Source organism: Mobula birostris, chromosome 20 (assembly GCF_030028105.1).
Source record: "Mobula birostris isolate sMobBir1 chromosome 20, sMobBir1.hap1, whole genome shotgun sequence".
Taxonomy (NCBI): Eukaryota; Metazoa; Chordata; class Chondrichthyes; order Myliobatiformes; family Myliobatidae; genus Mobula; species Mobula birostris.
The window spans coordinates 27,357,699-27,375,212 of NC_092389.1; the positions used below are offsets into that span (position 1 = coordinate 27,357,699).

General features: G+C 44.9%; 1 protein-coding gene across 1 annotated transcript in view; it reads right to left on the reverse strand.

Annotated features, from left to right (window-relative positions):
• The window catches only part of slc37a2 (solute carrier family 37 member 2), a 72,731-nt gene that overhangs the window by 27,443 nt on the left and 27,774 nt on the right, over nt 1-17,514 (reverse strand). Inside the window, exons 2-4 of the mRNA XM_072238385.1 lie at nt 16,291-16,372; nt 5,607-5,697; nt 644-722 (exon numbers count right to left, since the gene is read on the reverse strand). Of these exons, the coding sequence (XP_072094486.1) occupies nt 644-722; nt 5,607-5,697; nt 16,291-16,372 (252 nt within the window). The remainder of the gene's footprint in view (nt 1-643; nt 723-5,606; nt 5,698-16,290; nt 16,373-17,514) is intronic.

A 17,514-nucleotide genomic window follows, 5' to 3' on the forward strand; every position in this document is an offset into this window, starting at 1 on the left:
AAGATCCCTCAGGTACTCTGAGTGAATGCATCAGTGACGACGACTTGGGGTGGGGTTCCAACATCACATGAGCAGGTGAAGTTATGGAAGCAACAGTCAACCTTGAGCCAAGATTATCAGCCATGGCTTGCAGTGTATCACAGAGGCATGCTCCATCACCAGGGTCACATAAACAGTGATGATCATACTGTTATAAACCAACATAATTGCCCAGATTCCGTCACTTTTGCTAACACAACTTCCACATTTATTGTTAAAATCTTTCCTCCTAGACTTCCATATTAATTTAAAAACTAGGTTTGGATGATTTATACTCCTCAAAAATTTTTTGGAGAGAATATAGTTTTTGCCAATATCGTAGGGCAAAGAACGTGCACCGTGCCAGAAAAGAAGCCGAGGCAATTGTGCTCAAAAGCAAAAATGCTTCAACATTCAGTGATCTTAGTTGGAAGATAGCTGGAAAAGAGGATGATAAACTACTCGTCTCGTTCGTTACAGAGTTGCTTAATACTGGATAAGTTTCGTGACTGAAGAATAGTCAGAGCAAGCTTTACTCTGTCCTCCCTTACGGGGGGGGGGGGGGGGGGGGCATCCACTATGATGAGCTTCACTCCAAACCATATAATTACACACTGGCACTTACCTGAAAAACATTCCAATGGCATAAGATATTAAGAAGGAGTTATCCAATGCACCAAACAGCATCTTGTAATTGGGTTTATCTGAAAAACAACATGTAGATAGTTATAGATATGTAAAGTAAATGAACATCCATGGGTATAATGAAGCTCCAAGTTACTGCCTTCCAAACACAGCACCTTAATCACCAAGAAGGTTATATAGATTGGTTGGGGGGGGGGGGGTGGGGAGAGATAGAAACATAGAAAATAGGTGCAGTAGGCGGCCATTCGGCCCTTTGAGCCTGCACCACCATTTATTATGATCATGGCTGATCATCCAACTCAGAACCCCGCCCCAGCCTTCCCTCCATACCCCCTGATCCCCGTAGCCACAAGGGCCATATCTAACTCCCTCTTAAATATAGCCAATGAACTGGCCTCAACTGTTTCCTGTGGCAGAGAATTCCACAGATTCACCACTCTCTGAGTGAAGAAGTTTTTCCTAATCTCGGTCCTAAAAGGCTTCCCCTTTATCCTCAAACTGTGACTCCTCGTTCTGGACTTCCCCAACATCGGGAACAATCTTCCTGCATCTAGCCTGTCCAATCCCTTTAGGATTTTATACGTTTCAATCAGATCCCCCCCTCAATCTTCTAAATTCCAATGAGTACAAGCCCAGTTCATCCAGTCTTTCTTCATATGAAAGTCCTGCCATCCCAGGAATCAATCTGGTGAACCTTCTCTGTACTCCCTCTATGGCAAGAATGTCTTTCCTCAGATTAGGGGACCAAAACTGCACACAATACTCCAGGTGTGGTCTCACCAAGGCCTCGTACAACTGCAGTAGTACCTCCCTGCTCCTGTACTCGAATCCTCTTGCTATAAATGCCAGCATACCATTCGCCTTTTTCACCGCCTGCTGTACCTGCATGCCCACTTTCAATGACTGGTGTATAATGACACCCAGGTCTCGTTGCACCTCCCCTTTTCCTAATCGGCCACTGTTCAGATAATAATCTGTTTTCCTGTTTCTGCCACCAAAGTGGATAACCTCACATTTATCCACATTAAATTACATCTGCCATGAATTTGCCCACTCATCTAACCCTGCATCCTCCTCACAGCTAACACTGCCGCCCAGCTTCGTGTCATCCGCAAACTTGGGGATGCTGCATTTAATTCCCTCATCCAAGTCATTAATATATATTGTAAACAACTGGGGTCCCAGCACTGAGCCTTGCGGTAGCCCACTAGTCACTGCCTGCCATTCTGAAAAGGTCCCGTTTATTCCCACTCTTTGCTTCCTGTCTGCCAACCAATTCTCTATCCACATCAATACCTTACCCCCAATACCGTGTGCTTTAAGTTTGCACACTAATCTCCTGTGTGATTAGCGTGTGAAAGCAGGTTGCCTTCGTCATCAGGGCAACTATTATGAGCAATAAAGTCCAGCTGTATTTTATGAGTAAAGTAATCCTAGCTGCCAAATGCTACTGGGCAGCGACTCCACTTAAATACTCTGGCACTTACTCACGCAGTGTTGAATTTTCCACACCGTGAAAGCACAAGAGTTGGTGCAATTCTTACTGAAAAATTAGGAGTAGGAAGTAATCTACAGGACCCTTGTACAAAACTAGGCAAGGAAGGCCCTAGTTTAATATCAGGTTAATAAATGAGTTGGCTGATCCCAAATGGAGTGATGTTTAGCAAGCAGCAAGATCCCCAGCACCTTGCCTAGGATAAAGGTAAATTCCTGATGCCTGTCCAAAGGGCTAATACTTGCATCAGATTGTGAAGGGAAGGTTGGGTTTCGCTGCAACAGCTCAGGAAAAGAATTAGCATCCAGTATGATGCACACTGACACCTCAATGTTCAAGAGGTGTTCTCAGGAATGAGAGCCTCATGGAATCAGCACGAAAGAGTCATCATTATAACATTATAAACTGGCAAACTGCTTTAGTATCATGACATGTATTCTGCATCTATGTAAAACCTTGGTTTTGCATGCCATCCTTGAAGATCATTTCACCACATCAGTACATCAGGGTAAGGCAAGGAAAAAGCAATAATAGAGTGCTACATTGACAGATAAGGTGCAGTACAGGCAGAGAATTAAGTGCAAGGCTATCATGAGCTAGATTGAGAGATCAAGAGCCCATACAAGAGGTCTGTTCAATAATCTTATAGAAGTGGGATAGAAGCGGTCCTTGGGCTTTCAGGCTTTTGGATCTTCGGCCTGACCAGAGGTAGGGGGGGAAAAGTGAGAATGTCTGGGGTGGGAGGGTTCTTTAATGATGTTGGCTACTTTATGGAGAAGTGTATGTGGAGAGAGACTTGTTACTGACAACACAGTTGGGCTGACCAGGCACAGGTCAAAGAGCGAGACCAGAGGGTCAACGTGGTTTGTCAATGCCCGACAAGTTGCTGCTAATTCCCAGCGATAGTTACACTCACTGTGCCCAATGCCAGCCCCCAACCAGTGGCTGGTCGATACCGAGCCTTCACTGCAGGAGCATTCACAGAGGACTGAGGGTCACACCTAGGTTTTGGGACAAGGTTGGCAGCCAGACTGAGCATCCTTTCCAAAAAGGAACGTGGGTTTGTACGAGTGTTTAGACAGAAAGCCCAAGAGCAGTTTGATATAGAGCTGTTTACATCATCATTATGTGCCGTGTCATATGACATGGGTGATCATGATCTTTCTTTGACCGTGATTGCTCTCGGCAATTGTTTCTACAGAAGTGGTTTGCCCATTGCCTTCTTCTGGACAGTGTCTTTACAAGATGGGTGATGGCAGGCATTATCAATACTCCTCAGAGATTGTCTGCCTGGCATTAGTAGTCGCATAACCAGGACTTGTGATACGTACCACCTGCTCCCATGGCTTCGTGTGACCCTGATTTTGGGTGGTGGTGGTGGTGGGGGAGACTAAGCAGGTGCTACACCTTGCCCAAGGGTGACCTGCAGGCTAGCGGAGGGAAGGAGCAGCTGACACCTCCTTTGGTAGAGACGTATCTCCACCCCGCCACCCAAGCTGTATCAGTGCATAAGCAGTATTCTCCTGAGAAACCACAGGAGTATGACAGCTTGAACAAAATACAAAAAGGAAAACCTAAATGCTGGGAACACTTCGCAGGCAAAGCAGCATCTGTCGAAAAAGGAACAATTAACATTTCAGGTCTAAAACCTTCCACTCGAAAGGTCACTTTACTCATTGCAGATTGTTTCCTTAATAGATTACAGCTGGGGTGGGGTGTCAAGTCAGCTGCTCCCTTTCAGTCTGCGAGCCAACTTCCGCATCAATGCCAAGAGGGTTGGTGGAGCTCCCATTTACTGGATGATCCTTCTTGTCGCCCACATGTTCTCCTAAGTGTGAGATTACAGCGAAAAATGTAACTTTCTGACATTTCGCTTTCTCCCATTTTGTATTCAGTACAAAAGTTCAGGAAGAGATGCATACTGAGAGGCACCACTCCAAGAGACACCCCGACATACATGTCCTTGATTCTATTTGATCAAGTCGACATTTTGGCTGGGTCCTGATAAACTGGTCGAGAGATGTCATTGAACTTTACTGACATCAACTGGATTGGTATCGTGCACATTAACCCACAAGTAGCTGCTGATCTAGTATAATTTTCAAGAGATATTGTTACTCTTGTTCATTTCATTAATCGGTCAGTGGCAGGAGTCAGGCAAAGCGTGTGTCAAAGATGGCTGCATTCTGAACATCCATTTTATATGGAGAGGTAGCAGCAAGGAAGAAATTTTCCCCTTTGGGGTTTGATAAAGAGTGGAAATATTCTATATGAATGATTATACTGCTTATTAATCATTTAATATTAACCATGTTACGTTTCTAGGCTGATCCTCACTTACCTCCTGAGGATCAGTCACATAGGACCATGAGGTCTACAATTGTCCATGATGCAGTGGAAGAAACAATACGTTCTGCAGGGGAGGGGTGGGGCACAGTGGCACAGCAGTCAGTGATGTTCCAGAGACCTGGGTTCAATCCCCACCTCTGCCGTTGATTGTGCAGAACCAACACATTCTCCGTGAACGGATGTGTTCCCCCACCGCTCCTCGGGGTGCTTGGTTTCCTCCCACATTTCAATGAGGTGCTGTAAATTATCCCTTAGTGCAGATAAGTGACAAAAAGAATCAAAGGTAGAGTTGATGTGCGAGGGAGAGAATGGGTTGCCACACTGGAGGAAAATGAGGGCGGCTAGTCCAGGTGTGTTTGCTTTGCTGGGACTGGATGGACTAGACAACCCCCTCATTGGAACAATAATAATCACACCAATAATTACAATTAGCTGTATTTCCCACTTCTACACAATATAGTGCACATACATCAGGTTGGGTTTAGATGAAAGCCAGTACCATGACCCAAAGCCCATCCGTACACACAGCTCTGGCAGCCCTTCCGAGAGCTGGGAGCAAGTCAGCACAATATATAGATTCCAAACAGGCCTTTTTCTGAAAAATGTGCGATGCAGAATACAGGTTACAAAACATTCACAGTAAATGTCGCAACACTTTCCTGGCATAATTCCCAGAGGTGACTCAGTCAAGCAAGAACTCCATGTGCTGCACTACCATCACAAACACAGCCATGGCCTTAGTGGAGGGGATTCTCCCTCACCAATTGCAGCATTAACACTCCCAATCGAAGGTTCAAGTCACATTGCGCCCCCAAACTCTGAACTGGATTCACTTTTTCACTACAGATTAAGGTGAGACAACTATGTTCCCAGGAGTCCAAGACAAATATGACTATGTAATCGAGAAGGTGGAAAAGACCCTGATGGTTTACTAGTAACAACTTGCACATCACTAAAGTGATAGACAAATGCACAAATCCAGCCAAGAAGCAGAGTGCAGCGATTGCGCACTGAATTAACAAGGCTCAGAAGTTCAGATCCTGCGACGACATAAAATGGTTCCTGCTGACATATAGTACTTATGAAGAGAGACTCTCACCAAATGGAGCCCAGTCACACCATGTATCGTTGTCGAGGTGACTTTTGTTTCCATGGCCGTCAATTGAGGAACAATTTTTGTGGAGTTCACTCTGGAAAACAATTCAATATTTTTGTTAGTGTTAAGAATATGAATCAGAGGGGGTTGCCCATGCACTGCTTCCCCACCCAAGCTCAGTATGTCCAAATCAGTGACAGGTAGAGTTCTCCATGAATTGAAAACAAAAGACACAACACCAAATGCTGGAACCTGAAACAAAAACACAAAATGCTGGAAGAACTCAAGTCAGTCAAGCAGCATCTGTGGAAAGCAACCCTTCCTCAGAGAGACACAAGAGCCTGCAGATGTAGGAATCTGGAGCAACAGGATCTGCTGGAGGAACTCAACAGATTGAGCAGCATCATCCTGATGTAGGGTTTCAACCTGAGACATCAACAGTTCCTCCAGCCTTCACAGATGCTGCTCAGCCTGCTGAGATCCTCCAGCCAATTGATTGTTGAAACTTTCCTCAGAACTGCTCCACTAGCTGAATTCTTCCAGCATTACCTGCTTTTGAATTGTCCATTCATTGAGGAGCATTTACAGGTTACTGCAGCTTAAAAAGGATTTGCAAAAGAAAGATCAAGGATAATGGCTTCCTTCTGATAACGTCCAGTACATGTCCTATAACGAGGATAAGACCAACTTTGCGCCACTCCGCACTTCATTGCCAGTCTAGACACTTCTACATCCCTACTCAGTCAAAATTACCCAATTGAAGCCCAAATCTAGCCTGTTAGATCAGAAGTCATAGGAGCAAATTGGGCCATTTAGCCCATTGAGTCTACTCTGCCATTACATCATGGCTGATTAACCCTCTCAACACCAGTCTCTTGCCTTCTCCCCATAACCATCGACACCCTCACTAATCAAGAACCCATCAACCTCCACTTTAAATGTACGCAAAGACATGGCCTCCACAGCTATTCGTGGCAATGAATTCCACAAATTCACCACCCTTTGGCTAAAGAAATTCCTCCTCATCGCTGGTCTAATGGGACAACCTTGTATTCTGAGTTGGTGCCCTCTAGTCCTATGCTCCCCTACTATATGAAACATCATCTCCATGTCCACGCTATCTACACCTTTCATTACTCGATTGGTTTCAATGAGATTCCCCCCTCATCGTTGTATTAACGAAAGAGCAGCTTATTTCTGTTTGGAACACAAGGTGGGCTAACACATGGAAAGAGATATGTGCAGAATTTTATAATCACTCCTGCTGTGGGTTACTGTTCAGTACTAGATACTAAAATTCATTTAATACTAGACAACGGGGTGACCCGTTGGGGCACCCTTTGACAGTCTGATGTGACCAGAATGAACATTAAATTTTCCTGAATGCCATTGGTATCACTTTCCTTTGGAAACTGAAGTAGAAAACCTCAGTTTATTACAGAAGAATGACGCATAACAAAGCAAATATAGCTGCTCCTCATTTAATGAAGGACACTTTTGATGGCATCATTTCTGGTTTATCTGCCACCCTTGTGCCTCTCATTGTCATTCTGGAGACGTGCAGTCCTTTCATCCCCCGTCTCTTCATCTCTTCTGCTGTTTGTTGTTTGTCTCTGATCCTGGAGACATGCATTTCTCAGCTCCTTTGTCTCTTCCTCTCTCCTCCTCCTGTGCCTGTTTTTGTCATTTTGGAGATGTGCAGCCCTTTCATCTCCTGTCTCTTCAGCTCTTCTGCTGTTTGTTCTTTGTCACTGATCCTGGAGACATGCATGCCTCTCCTCCTCTGTCTCATCTTCTCTCATTTTTTTTGTCCTGACGCTTTGATCCTGGAGCCGTGCGGCCCTGGCCTCATCCGATTCTTGTTCTCTCCCTCTCCTTGCCACTTCCCGACAACGTTTGGCATCATCTCTTGACCATAATGTCCCCCTTTCCTTTCCATGTGGTATAATTAAGCTATTTTTTTTTACCCTAATGCTGGATAGAAGATACAAAGCAGTAACACCAAAGGATGCTGATTATTCTTGATGATGTGGTTGGTGCCCTCCTAAATGGATGTGATATAGTCACCGCTGTCTTTTGACTGCAGCAAAGGGTTTTACGGGTGTCTCGAAGTACATCATTACAATAAGATTTAATTATCTCTTATTGATGGGTGGCAGTTAGATCTGTCCCAATCCTGCACATGCTGATGGTGGGGATTAGCAGAATGTGACCCCTCGAAATAGAGCTGCCCTGCCCTTTTGCTCCGGTAGATGTTGCTGCTGAGGCTGGCCGTGCGCATGCCTCGGGCTGTCGCGTCCTGATTTCCGTGATGGTGGATTGGCTCTCGGGTGAAAGGGAGCCTGTTGATTTTTGCGAATAATACGAATATTTTGCCCTGAACTTTGCCTGCATTCTGTAAGTTAGCACATTTTAATTCGATTGAGCTGAAAAAAGTGCCGCTGTAATGCACTGTTTGCGCTAATTGGAGGTCACAGACAGACAGAGCATGAGAGTTTTAGTAGTATATAGATGACCAGATGCTTAGCTGCAGTACTGATGTTGCAACAGCAGGTGGCAGTAAGAGCACTAGTAAGCATGAGCGACAAGAGGAAGGAGTTGGCAGTAAAGGAGTCAATCTTCAGATTATAGTTGAGAATTAGATTTAATATCACCGGTATTTGTCCTGAAATGTGTTGGCAGAAAAATAATAGAAAAAAAAATTACAGTAAGTGTATATAAAAAGTTAAATTAAATAAGTAGTGGACAAGAAGAAAAAAAAAGTGAGGTAGTGTTATTGGGTTCAATGTCCATTCAGAAATTGGATGGCAGAGGGGAAGAAGCTATTCCTGAATCTGAGTATGTGCCTTCAGGCTCCTGTACCTCCTTCCTAATAGAAGGAATGAAAGGAGGGCATGTCTCGAGTATGGGGGCGAGGGGGGGATTCCTAAATAATTATGTCACCTCTTTGAGGAATCACTCCGTGAAGTTGTCCTAGATGCTCCAGAGGCCAGTGCCCATGATGGAGCTGACTGAGTTCACAACTTTCTGCAGCTTCTTTCGATCCTGTGCAGTCGCCACCGGCCATCCCAGATGGTGACGCAGCCAGCTAAATTCTCTCCATGATACATCTGTAGAAATTTACGAGTGTCTTTGACGACATACCAAATCTCCTCAAACTCCTAATGAAATATAGCTGCTGTCATGCTTTCTTTGTAGCTGCATCGATATGTTGGGCTTTTGATAGATCTTCTGAGATGTTGACACACAGGAGCTTGAAGTTGCTCACTCTTTCCACTTCTGATTCCCCTATGAGGACTGGCATATGTTCCCTCGTCTTACACCTTTTGAAGTCCACAATCAGTTCTTTGGTCTTACTGACGTTGCTGCAACACCACTCAACTAGCTGACATATCACGCTCCTGCATGCCCTCTTGCCATCATCTGAAATTCTGCCAGGAAAGTGGATGAAGGCAAGGCAGTGGGTGTTGCCTACAAGGACTGTAGCAAGGTATGTGACAAGGTCCCACATGGAAGGCTGCTCAAGGAGGTTCAGTTGCTCAGCATTCAAGACGAGGTAGTAAATTGGCTTCTTCCACAAAGCCAATGTCCAATCCAGAGAATGGTAGTAGAGGGTTGCCTCTCTGACTGGAGGCCTGTGACTCATGGTGTGCTACAGAGAATGGTGCTGGGTCCTTTGTTATTTGTCATCTATATCAATGATCTGGATGATAATGTGGTTAACTGGATCAGCAAATTTGGGGGTGTAGTGGACAGTGAGGAAGGCTATCATGGCTTGCAGAGGGTTCTGCTTCAGCTTGAAAAAAGGCAAACGGAATTTAATGCAGACAAGAGTGAGGTTTTGCACTCAGGAGGACCAACACAGGTCATACAGAGTGCATGGAAAGGCAATGAGGAGTGTGGTAGAACAAAGGGATCTGGGAATACAGGTACAGAATTTGTTGAAAGTGGCGTCACAGGTAGATAGGATCGTAAAGAAAGCTTTTGGCACATTGGCCTTCAGAAATCAATGCACTGCATATAGAAGATGGGGTCCTATGATGAAATTGTACAAGATGTTGGTGAGGCCAAATTTGAAATATTGTGTGCCATTTTGGTCTCTTGCCTACAGGAAAGACATAGATAAGGTTGAAAGAGTGCAGAGAAAATTTACAAGGATGTTGCCAGGACTGGAGGACTTGAGTTATAAGGAAAGATTGAATAGGTTAGGAAGGTATTCTTTAGAACGTCGAAGATTGAGGGGAGATTTGATACAGGTATACAAAATTATGAGGGCTATAGATACAGTAAATGCAAGCAGGCTTTTTCCCCTATAAAGTTGGGTGGGACTACAACTAGAGGTCATGGCTTAAGGATGACAGGCAAGAAATTTTGAGAATGTGAGAGAAATTTTTTTAGATTATGAAGACAAGCAGTCCTCTTTTATTGTCATTTAGTAATGTATGCATTAAGAAATGATACAATATTTCCTCTGGTATGATATCACAAAACACAGGACAGACCAAGACTGGAAAAAAAACTAACAAAACCACATAATTATAACATATAGTTCCAAACAGTGCAACAATACCATAACTTGAAGAACAGGCCATGGCACAGTAAAAAGTTCAAAGTCTCTCAAATGTCCCGCATCTCACGCAGATGGGAGAAAGAAGAAAATCTCTCCCTGCCATACACGACCACTGTCCAACTCTGAGTCATCCGAAAACTTCGAGCTCTGATCAGCTCTCTGACACAGAGTACTGAGCGCCATCTCTATCCGAGCGATTTGACCTCCTTCTTGGTCGCCAACGCAGGCAAAGCCGGGGATCTTGAGGCCTACCCTCCGAAAGATTCCCAACCACACAGTAACGACAGCAGCGAACGAGCGTTTCAGAAATTTCTCCAGATGTTCCTCTGCACTTTCACGTCCATCTTCATCAAATCAGAATTGTCCACGGCCCCTATTTAACAGATATGATATCATTTTTCATCGGAGGGCTGTGCATGTGCGGCGTGCTGCTTCTCTTCTCCTCCCTCTCTTTCTTCACTCAGAGGGTCGTGAGAGGATGGAATGAGCTGCCAGCACAAGTGGTGCATGCAAACTCGATTTCAATGTTTAAAGGAAGTTTGGATAGGTACATGGATAGTAGGACTATGGAGAGCTACGGTCCCATGCAGGTTGATGGGAGTAGGCAGTTTAAGTGGTTTCGACATGGACTAGATGAGCCGAAGGGCCTGTTTCTGTGCTGTACTTCTCTATGATTGTAACAGTTGTGTCGTCAGCAAATTTATAGATGGCATTTAAGCTGTGCCTAGCCACACAGACATGGGTGTAGACAGAGTAGAGCAGTGGGCTAAGCACACATCCCCGAGGTGCGCCAGCATTGATCGTCAGTGAGGTGGAGATGGTATTTCCGATCCACACAGATTGTGGTCTCCCGGTGAGAAAGTCGAGAATCTAGTTGTAGAGAGAGGTAGAGAGGCCCAGGTTTTGGAGCTTTTTGATCAGAACTGTAGGAATGATGGTGTTAAACACTGAGCTATAGTCAATCAACAGCATCCTGACATAGGCATTTGTATTGTCCAGATGACCCAAAGCCGCGTGAAGAGCCAATGAGGTCACACCCGCTGTATCCTATTGTGGCGATGGGCAAATTGCAGTGGGTCCAGGTCCTTGCTGAGGCAGGAGTTAATCCTAGCCACAACAACCTCTCAAAGCACTTCATCACCATAGATGTGAGTGCTACTGGACGATAGTCATTAAGGCAGCTCACACTGCTCTTCTTGGGCACTGGTAGGATTGCTGCCCTTTTGAAGCAGGTGGGAATTTCTGACTGTGGCAATGAGAGATTGAAAATCCCTTTGAGCACCCCCACCAGATGGTTGGCACAAGTTTTCAGAGCCTTACCAGGTACTCCATCGGGCCTGTCGCGTTGTGAGGGTTCACCCTCTTGAAGGACAGTCTGGTGTCAGCTCATCTGGGAGTGAAACATCACTGCCATTTATGATGTTCGGTTTCACTTTGTAGGAAGTACCGGCCTGCAAACCCTGCCAGAGTTGATGTGCATCTGATTCTATCTCCAACCTCGTTCTGTATTGTTCCTTTGCTCTTGCGATAGCCCTCTGTAAATCATTCCTGGCCTTCTTGTATAGTCCTGGGTCACCAGACTTAAATGCCACAGATCTAGCCCTCAGCACACTATGAACCTCCTGGTTCAGCCTGGCTTTTGATTCGGGTACGTACGGTATGCTCTCATGGGCACACACTCATCCACACAGCCTTTTCATGAAGTCAGTGACAACTGTGGTGTACTCATTCAGACTTGAGGATGAGTCCCTGAATACAGTCCAGTCCACCGATTCAAAGCAGTCCTGTAGGCGCTCCTGTGCTTCCCTTGTCCCTACCTTCTTGGTCCTCACTACTGGTGCTGCAGTCTTCAGTCTCTGTCAATACTCAGGGAATAGAAGCACAGTCAGGTGATCAGACTTCCCGAAGTGAGGGAGTGGAATACCATGGTAGGTGCTCTTGATGGTGGTGTAACAGTGGTAAACAGACCAAGAAAAGAGACAATAAGCAGAATATTTAACTAGAAAAAGGAAACTTAAATGTTGGTCAGGAAGTGGGGAATGATTATGTGTTGAGAGAGAGAAAACACCCAGGGTCTCCATTTGACATCTCTTTCAGTAGACAAAGTCTCGGACAGCACGGCGTTCAGTGTTTACAGGCAACCTGAATAATTCAACAGTACTCAGCACCAGCTTGGTTGAAGATATCTTACAGAACTTGTCTTGCCTGTCCCACACGCAGTTTACTACTTTTCCTTGAGACTCTGACTCACGCTCACATTGTTCCTTTACTGATGAATCTCCACATGTGCTATTACTCATTTATTAAGGAAGCCTTTATGGATTATTCATGGACCAACCCCATTCATTACCACAGAGGAACTGACAGGCAGCATAGAGTTACTGAAATATGGGAAGGCTGCAGGAGATGATATAACATCCAGATCATGGAGTCAAAGTGGCATAACACAGAAACTGGTCCTTCAACCCATCTTGTCCATGCCAACCAAGATGCCTATCTGAGCCGGTCCTTTCTCCACATCTTTCTAAACATTTCCTATTTGTGTACCTATCCAAATGTCTTCTAAATGAAATTGTACCTCCCCAAGAGTCAAGGATTCCAGATCTATTCAATAGATGCACAAGGATAAATGTATCAAGGGTGAGGGAAGACACACCCCACCGGAACCAAAGACTCCTCTTCACCAAAAACATGTGGACCTATCTCCCTCCCTCAGAATCACCTGAAAAACTCTCTGACCATTTATACACTTAGTGGCTTTCAAGCTTGAGGTGGCACCAGTGACACCGCAAGTAGATCTGGGTTCAACCCTGACCTCCTGAAAGGTGAAATGTTTAAGGGGAACATGAGGGGAAACTTCTTCACTGAGAGTCGAGAGTGTGGAATGAGCTGCCAGTGCAAGTGGTGCATGCGAGCTCGATTCCACCATTTAAGAGAAGTTTAGATAGGTACATATTGTAGAAGGGAGAGGTATGGAGGGCTATGGTCGGGTGCAGGTCAATGGGAGTAGGCAGTTTAAATGGTTCGATGGGCTGAAGGGCCAGTTTCTGTGTTGCATTTTTCTATGACTATGATTCTGGTGCTCTGTGTGTGGAATTTGCATGTTCTCTCTGTGACTGTGTGTTGAGCTTTCCCTTGAGTGATCTGGCTTCCTCCCATTTCCCTGAAGGCTTTATAATTCGGAGAGGTGGAGAGAAGTTAAGATGGCGCCAAACGGCGTCTCCTTTGCTTGCATCTTTGGAAACAGTTCTATTTCTATATTTGATATCTCTGTTTTCCCTTTTCAAGGTTCTTTTGAAGAGCCTGACTGAAGTTACACTCTGATTTTGGTTCTTTGCGGGAATGGGACCCGCTCTCAGGGCCTCACAACTGGCTGCTTTTTGATATCCCAAGGTCGCAGCCTGGAAGGCGAGTGCGCGTTCAGGGTTCTGGATTTTCGTGGCTCTGGAAATGGGTTGATTCCAGGCCGGTGCCCCTGACTGAAGCGTCGCAGGAGAACATGGAACATCGGGAGCAGCGGGTTAGCTACCGGGGATTGTGTGTCCAGAGAGCTGCGCCTTTATGGTGCTGACTCTCTGGGCACAGAGCTCGGAAAAAGTGACGCAACAGACTTTTAACATCGTGAATCAGCGAGTTGTTTGTTATGTCTCCCCTCTTGCTGTGAAACGGGGGCACCTCTTTTTCCCTTATTAGGGAGAGAGAGCCTGTGGTATGTTGAATTACCAGGTGAATGAGTAGTTTTTGGGGTACTGCAAGTCTGTGTCTTTACTGATGCTTTGCTGCACGCTTGAGTGCTTGATGCTATTTTTTCCTGGTGGGGAGGGTTGTTGCCTTGCTGCTGCTTATGCGTGGGAGGGAGGAGCTGGGGGGGGCAGAGCTTTGAGGTTCTAACATTTAACTGTCATTTATTCTTTGGGGCACTCCTCTGTTTTTGTGGATGTTTGCGTAGAAAAAGAATTTCAGGATGTATATTGTATACATTTCTCTGACATTGAATGTACCTATTGAAATTTGGTTAATGGGCCATCTGCAGTAGCAGGAAAATGCGAAAGGAGTGTGTGGAGCAGAGAGTAAAGGGAAATGGCGGAAGGTGGGATGGGAAGAATCGGAATTGATGGGGATGATCTGAGAGCCATCAATAGGCCAAACAACGATGACAAAGTGTCCAACATCATTTGATGCTTTTGGGATTTTCTTATGAGTGTTAGCCAAGGATTTTACTTCATTAATATCTTGTACTTACAACACAGAGACCTCCTTTATCGCGAAAACATTGAAATAGATTGTTTTGTCATTATTCGTTGTGGGTTAAACTGTGGCCAGGGCACCTGAAGATCTCCCTTTTTTCAAAACTAACTTCAAGAACGCCTCTAAGTCCAGGCCTGATAAAAGACCTCAACACAAAACACTGACTCTCTATTTCCATCCATAGATGCTGCCTGACCTACTGAGTTCCTCCACCTTTTTATCATGTTGCTCTAAGAGAGCCCGTTGTCTCATTCCAAAAATGACCCCCCAGAAGTGGTTTCCGCAGTGGGTCATGGACTCAAGAATGTGCCATCATCATTCAACTTCACATTCATGGCTTTGCAGCCCAGAAGGTAGATGCAGGTGCAGAGGTCAGATCCTGAGAGCAGTGAACCAGGTGCTCAGCTCCATTTGGACCAGCTGTAATAACCCATTCAAGTGGATAGGTCTTGTCCCTGAATAAGGTATTCATGATGGGAGTTCACCGTTGGTGACAGGCCCTTCTGCTGAAGGCTGGCTTCAGTCACTGCAACATCACCCATGGTGATCCCCAGATCTACAGGACAGCCACACATTACACATTAACCAAGAAACACAAGCAAGCTGCTCATTAAGCAATTATCTCATTTAGGAATTAACTCAGAAAACAATTAAAGCAAAAGGGAATTAAACACTTGACTATAGGAAGTCAAGATGGGATCAAACAGTGTTGGAGAAAATCAGGATCTGCACATTCACATAAAAATCTGCAAAAAAAAAAGAAGGTTCTGCACCCCCTCAGGTCTGCTCTTCCTCCAAGAGGACCACAACTTTGTCGGGTTTTGGAGGCTTACATGCCTCAATGGCCTGGAGAGCTATGTTGGCTGGGGTCAGAGCTTATGCTTTGGATCTTGGTAGGGTCACCCATGCCAAACACGTCAAAGGGTAGAGGACAGACCAAAAGTCTGTCCTCCAGGTTTGGGGGGGGGGTTCAGATCTGGCTAACAACCCTGACTGGTAAAACAAAACTGTCACGGAAACAGCAACGAAGAATCCTTCTACATCTGAGTGTGACAGTATTCCTGAGTCTCCACCCCGGACTTGCATGACTGACAGTAGTGAAAACCCAGGGGGGAAGCTACTGATATGATGAAGGAAGCCCTGAACCCCGCCAGGAATGGAGGACCTTCATTGCTGCCCTAAATGCCAGCGGCGTAACGGGCAGTGAGTAAGTAGGCCTGCTCTCACTCCAAAAGATCACTAATCCTCAAAGTCACTTTCCCAGAAAATTCCCTCATCTTCTTCAATTCCTAGAATCCAAAAATCTGATTCCTGCCTTAAGCAACCACTGTCCTCCAAGAATTCCAAAGGTTGTCAATTTTGAATAAAAGAACATCTACTTTCTTATGCTCGTTTAGGCAATGTGTTCATCACTAGCTAGACCTTCATTTATTGCTCATTCCTGATTGCTCCTGAATAGAGTAGTTTACTCGGTTTCTTCAGAGGACAGTTAAAAGTCAACCACATTGCTTAAGGTCTGGATTGAGATATAGACCTGACTTGCACAAGGATGATAGGTCTCCTGAAGGAGACCAGTAGTTCCAGGGTCACCTTGTAGAATAATTATTTTATATTTCCCAGATGGACGGCTTGTTCACCTTCAGATCAAAATTCCAGATCTCCAGCCAGTAATTAAACCACTATTCCTCTGTACAACCATTGGCACTAAATGGCCCTGTATCTGGAAACCATGACTTAATTCTAGAAGGCCAGGCTTCAGCTTCTCTACTGGTTGTGGCTTTATTGAATGTCTGAAGCTTATGTTGATGGGCAAAGTGTTTCTCCCAATTTCTTTCATAGCCCTCCTCCCTCACCCTATCATTTACATACCTTGACTATGCTGATGGGCTTGCGAGACAAGTGGTAACTGGCATAAAACAGGAAGGTCAGCACCAGGATGAAGCCACGGTACCTGGAAAAAGATAAGGCTGTTTTTAAATTAGATTCCAAAAAGAGTATGCGTGGTGCCCAGTCGCAGAGCAATGACAAGGCCCACTGACCAACGACTGACGGGGTGGTACTGCTACAGTGTCCAAGTTCAAACATAATAACATGTGACATATTTGATCACTGTTTTTGGGAGTTCCATTGAAATAGGTACACACTGGTGCAGGGAGAGCAAAGGGTGATAAGCCCAGAAATGGCACACTTGTATCTATAACTTAGTGTAATACTCAGTTCCATGAATGCAAAGGGATGCCCCAAATACACACCTAAAGACAGAGCTCCATTTCTCTACTTACAAGAGATTGGAGATACTGGATTCTGATGCAGAGTCTTCATATGAAATGTCAGCCACCTCTTTCAGATCCTGCCTGACCCCTCAAGTTTTTCCAGCAGCTTATTGTTGTTTCAGGTGATTCCAGCATCTGCGGCCTCATGCCTCCATTTATCTTAGATCCAGTAAAACTGTTCTCAAAGGAACTGGACAAACTTCCAGAGACATACTGTATTTTGAGTTTCTCCCCGTTTCAATTTGCCAAGAAGCATAAAGCATTCCATCTTATCCAGAGGAAGGAGCAAATCACAGCAGCTGTCTGATTCCTCATAACACCACACATCGGTCTCCAATTCCTCAACTACACGAGCCAGCTTGGATGAAGAATGAAGAATATCTCTCACTTATAACTCGGCAGAATTTGACTGCTGAACAAATGGAGGAGGAAACTTTAAACAAATGCAACCACCTACACTCAAGTAATCACCACTGCATGCTTCATTTAAGAAAAGTCTAGACATTAGCAACCACAAATAAATAGACAACATAACAACATATCAACCAAAACTGCTGCATCAAGTAACTCATACTGCACACTGTTATGTCAAACAACAACAGTCAGGTACATTAGTTTTATACCCAAGGGTATTTAGTGGTAGATTAATGTTAATTCCATTTAAGTCCCAGCTTTGCACCAAGGGATACAACGTTAGCCTTTTTCACCAACTTTGTCATGAAAGGACAGGGCTGAAAGACCAAGTTTTGCTCCAAACCTACAAATACACGCCCCTTATACACTTGCGCAAAACCCTTCAGGGGTTTGGCTCTAGATGGCA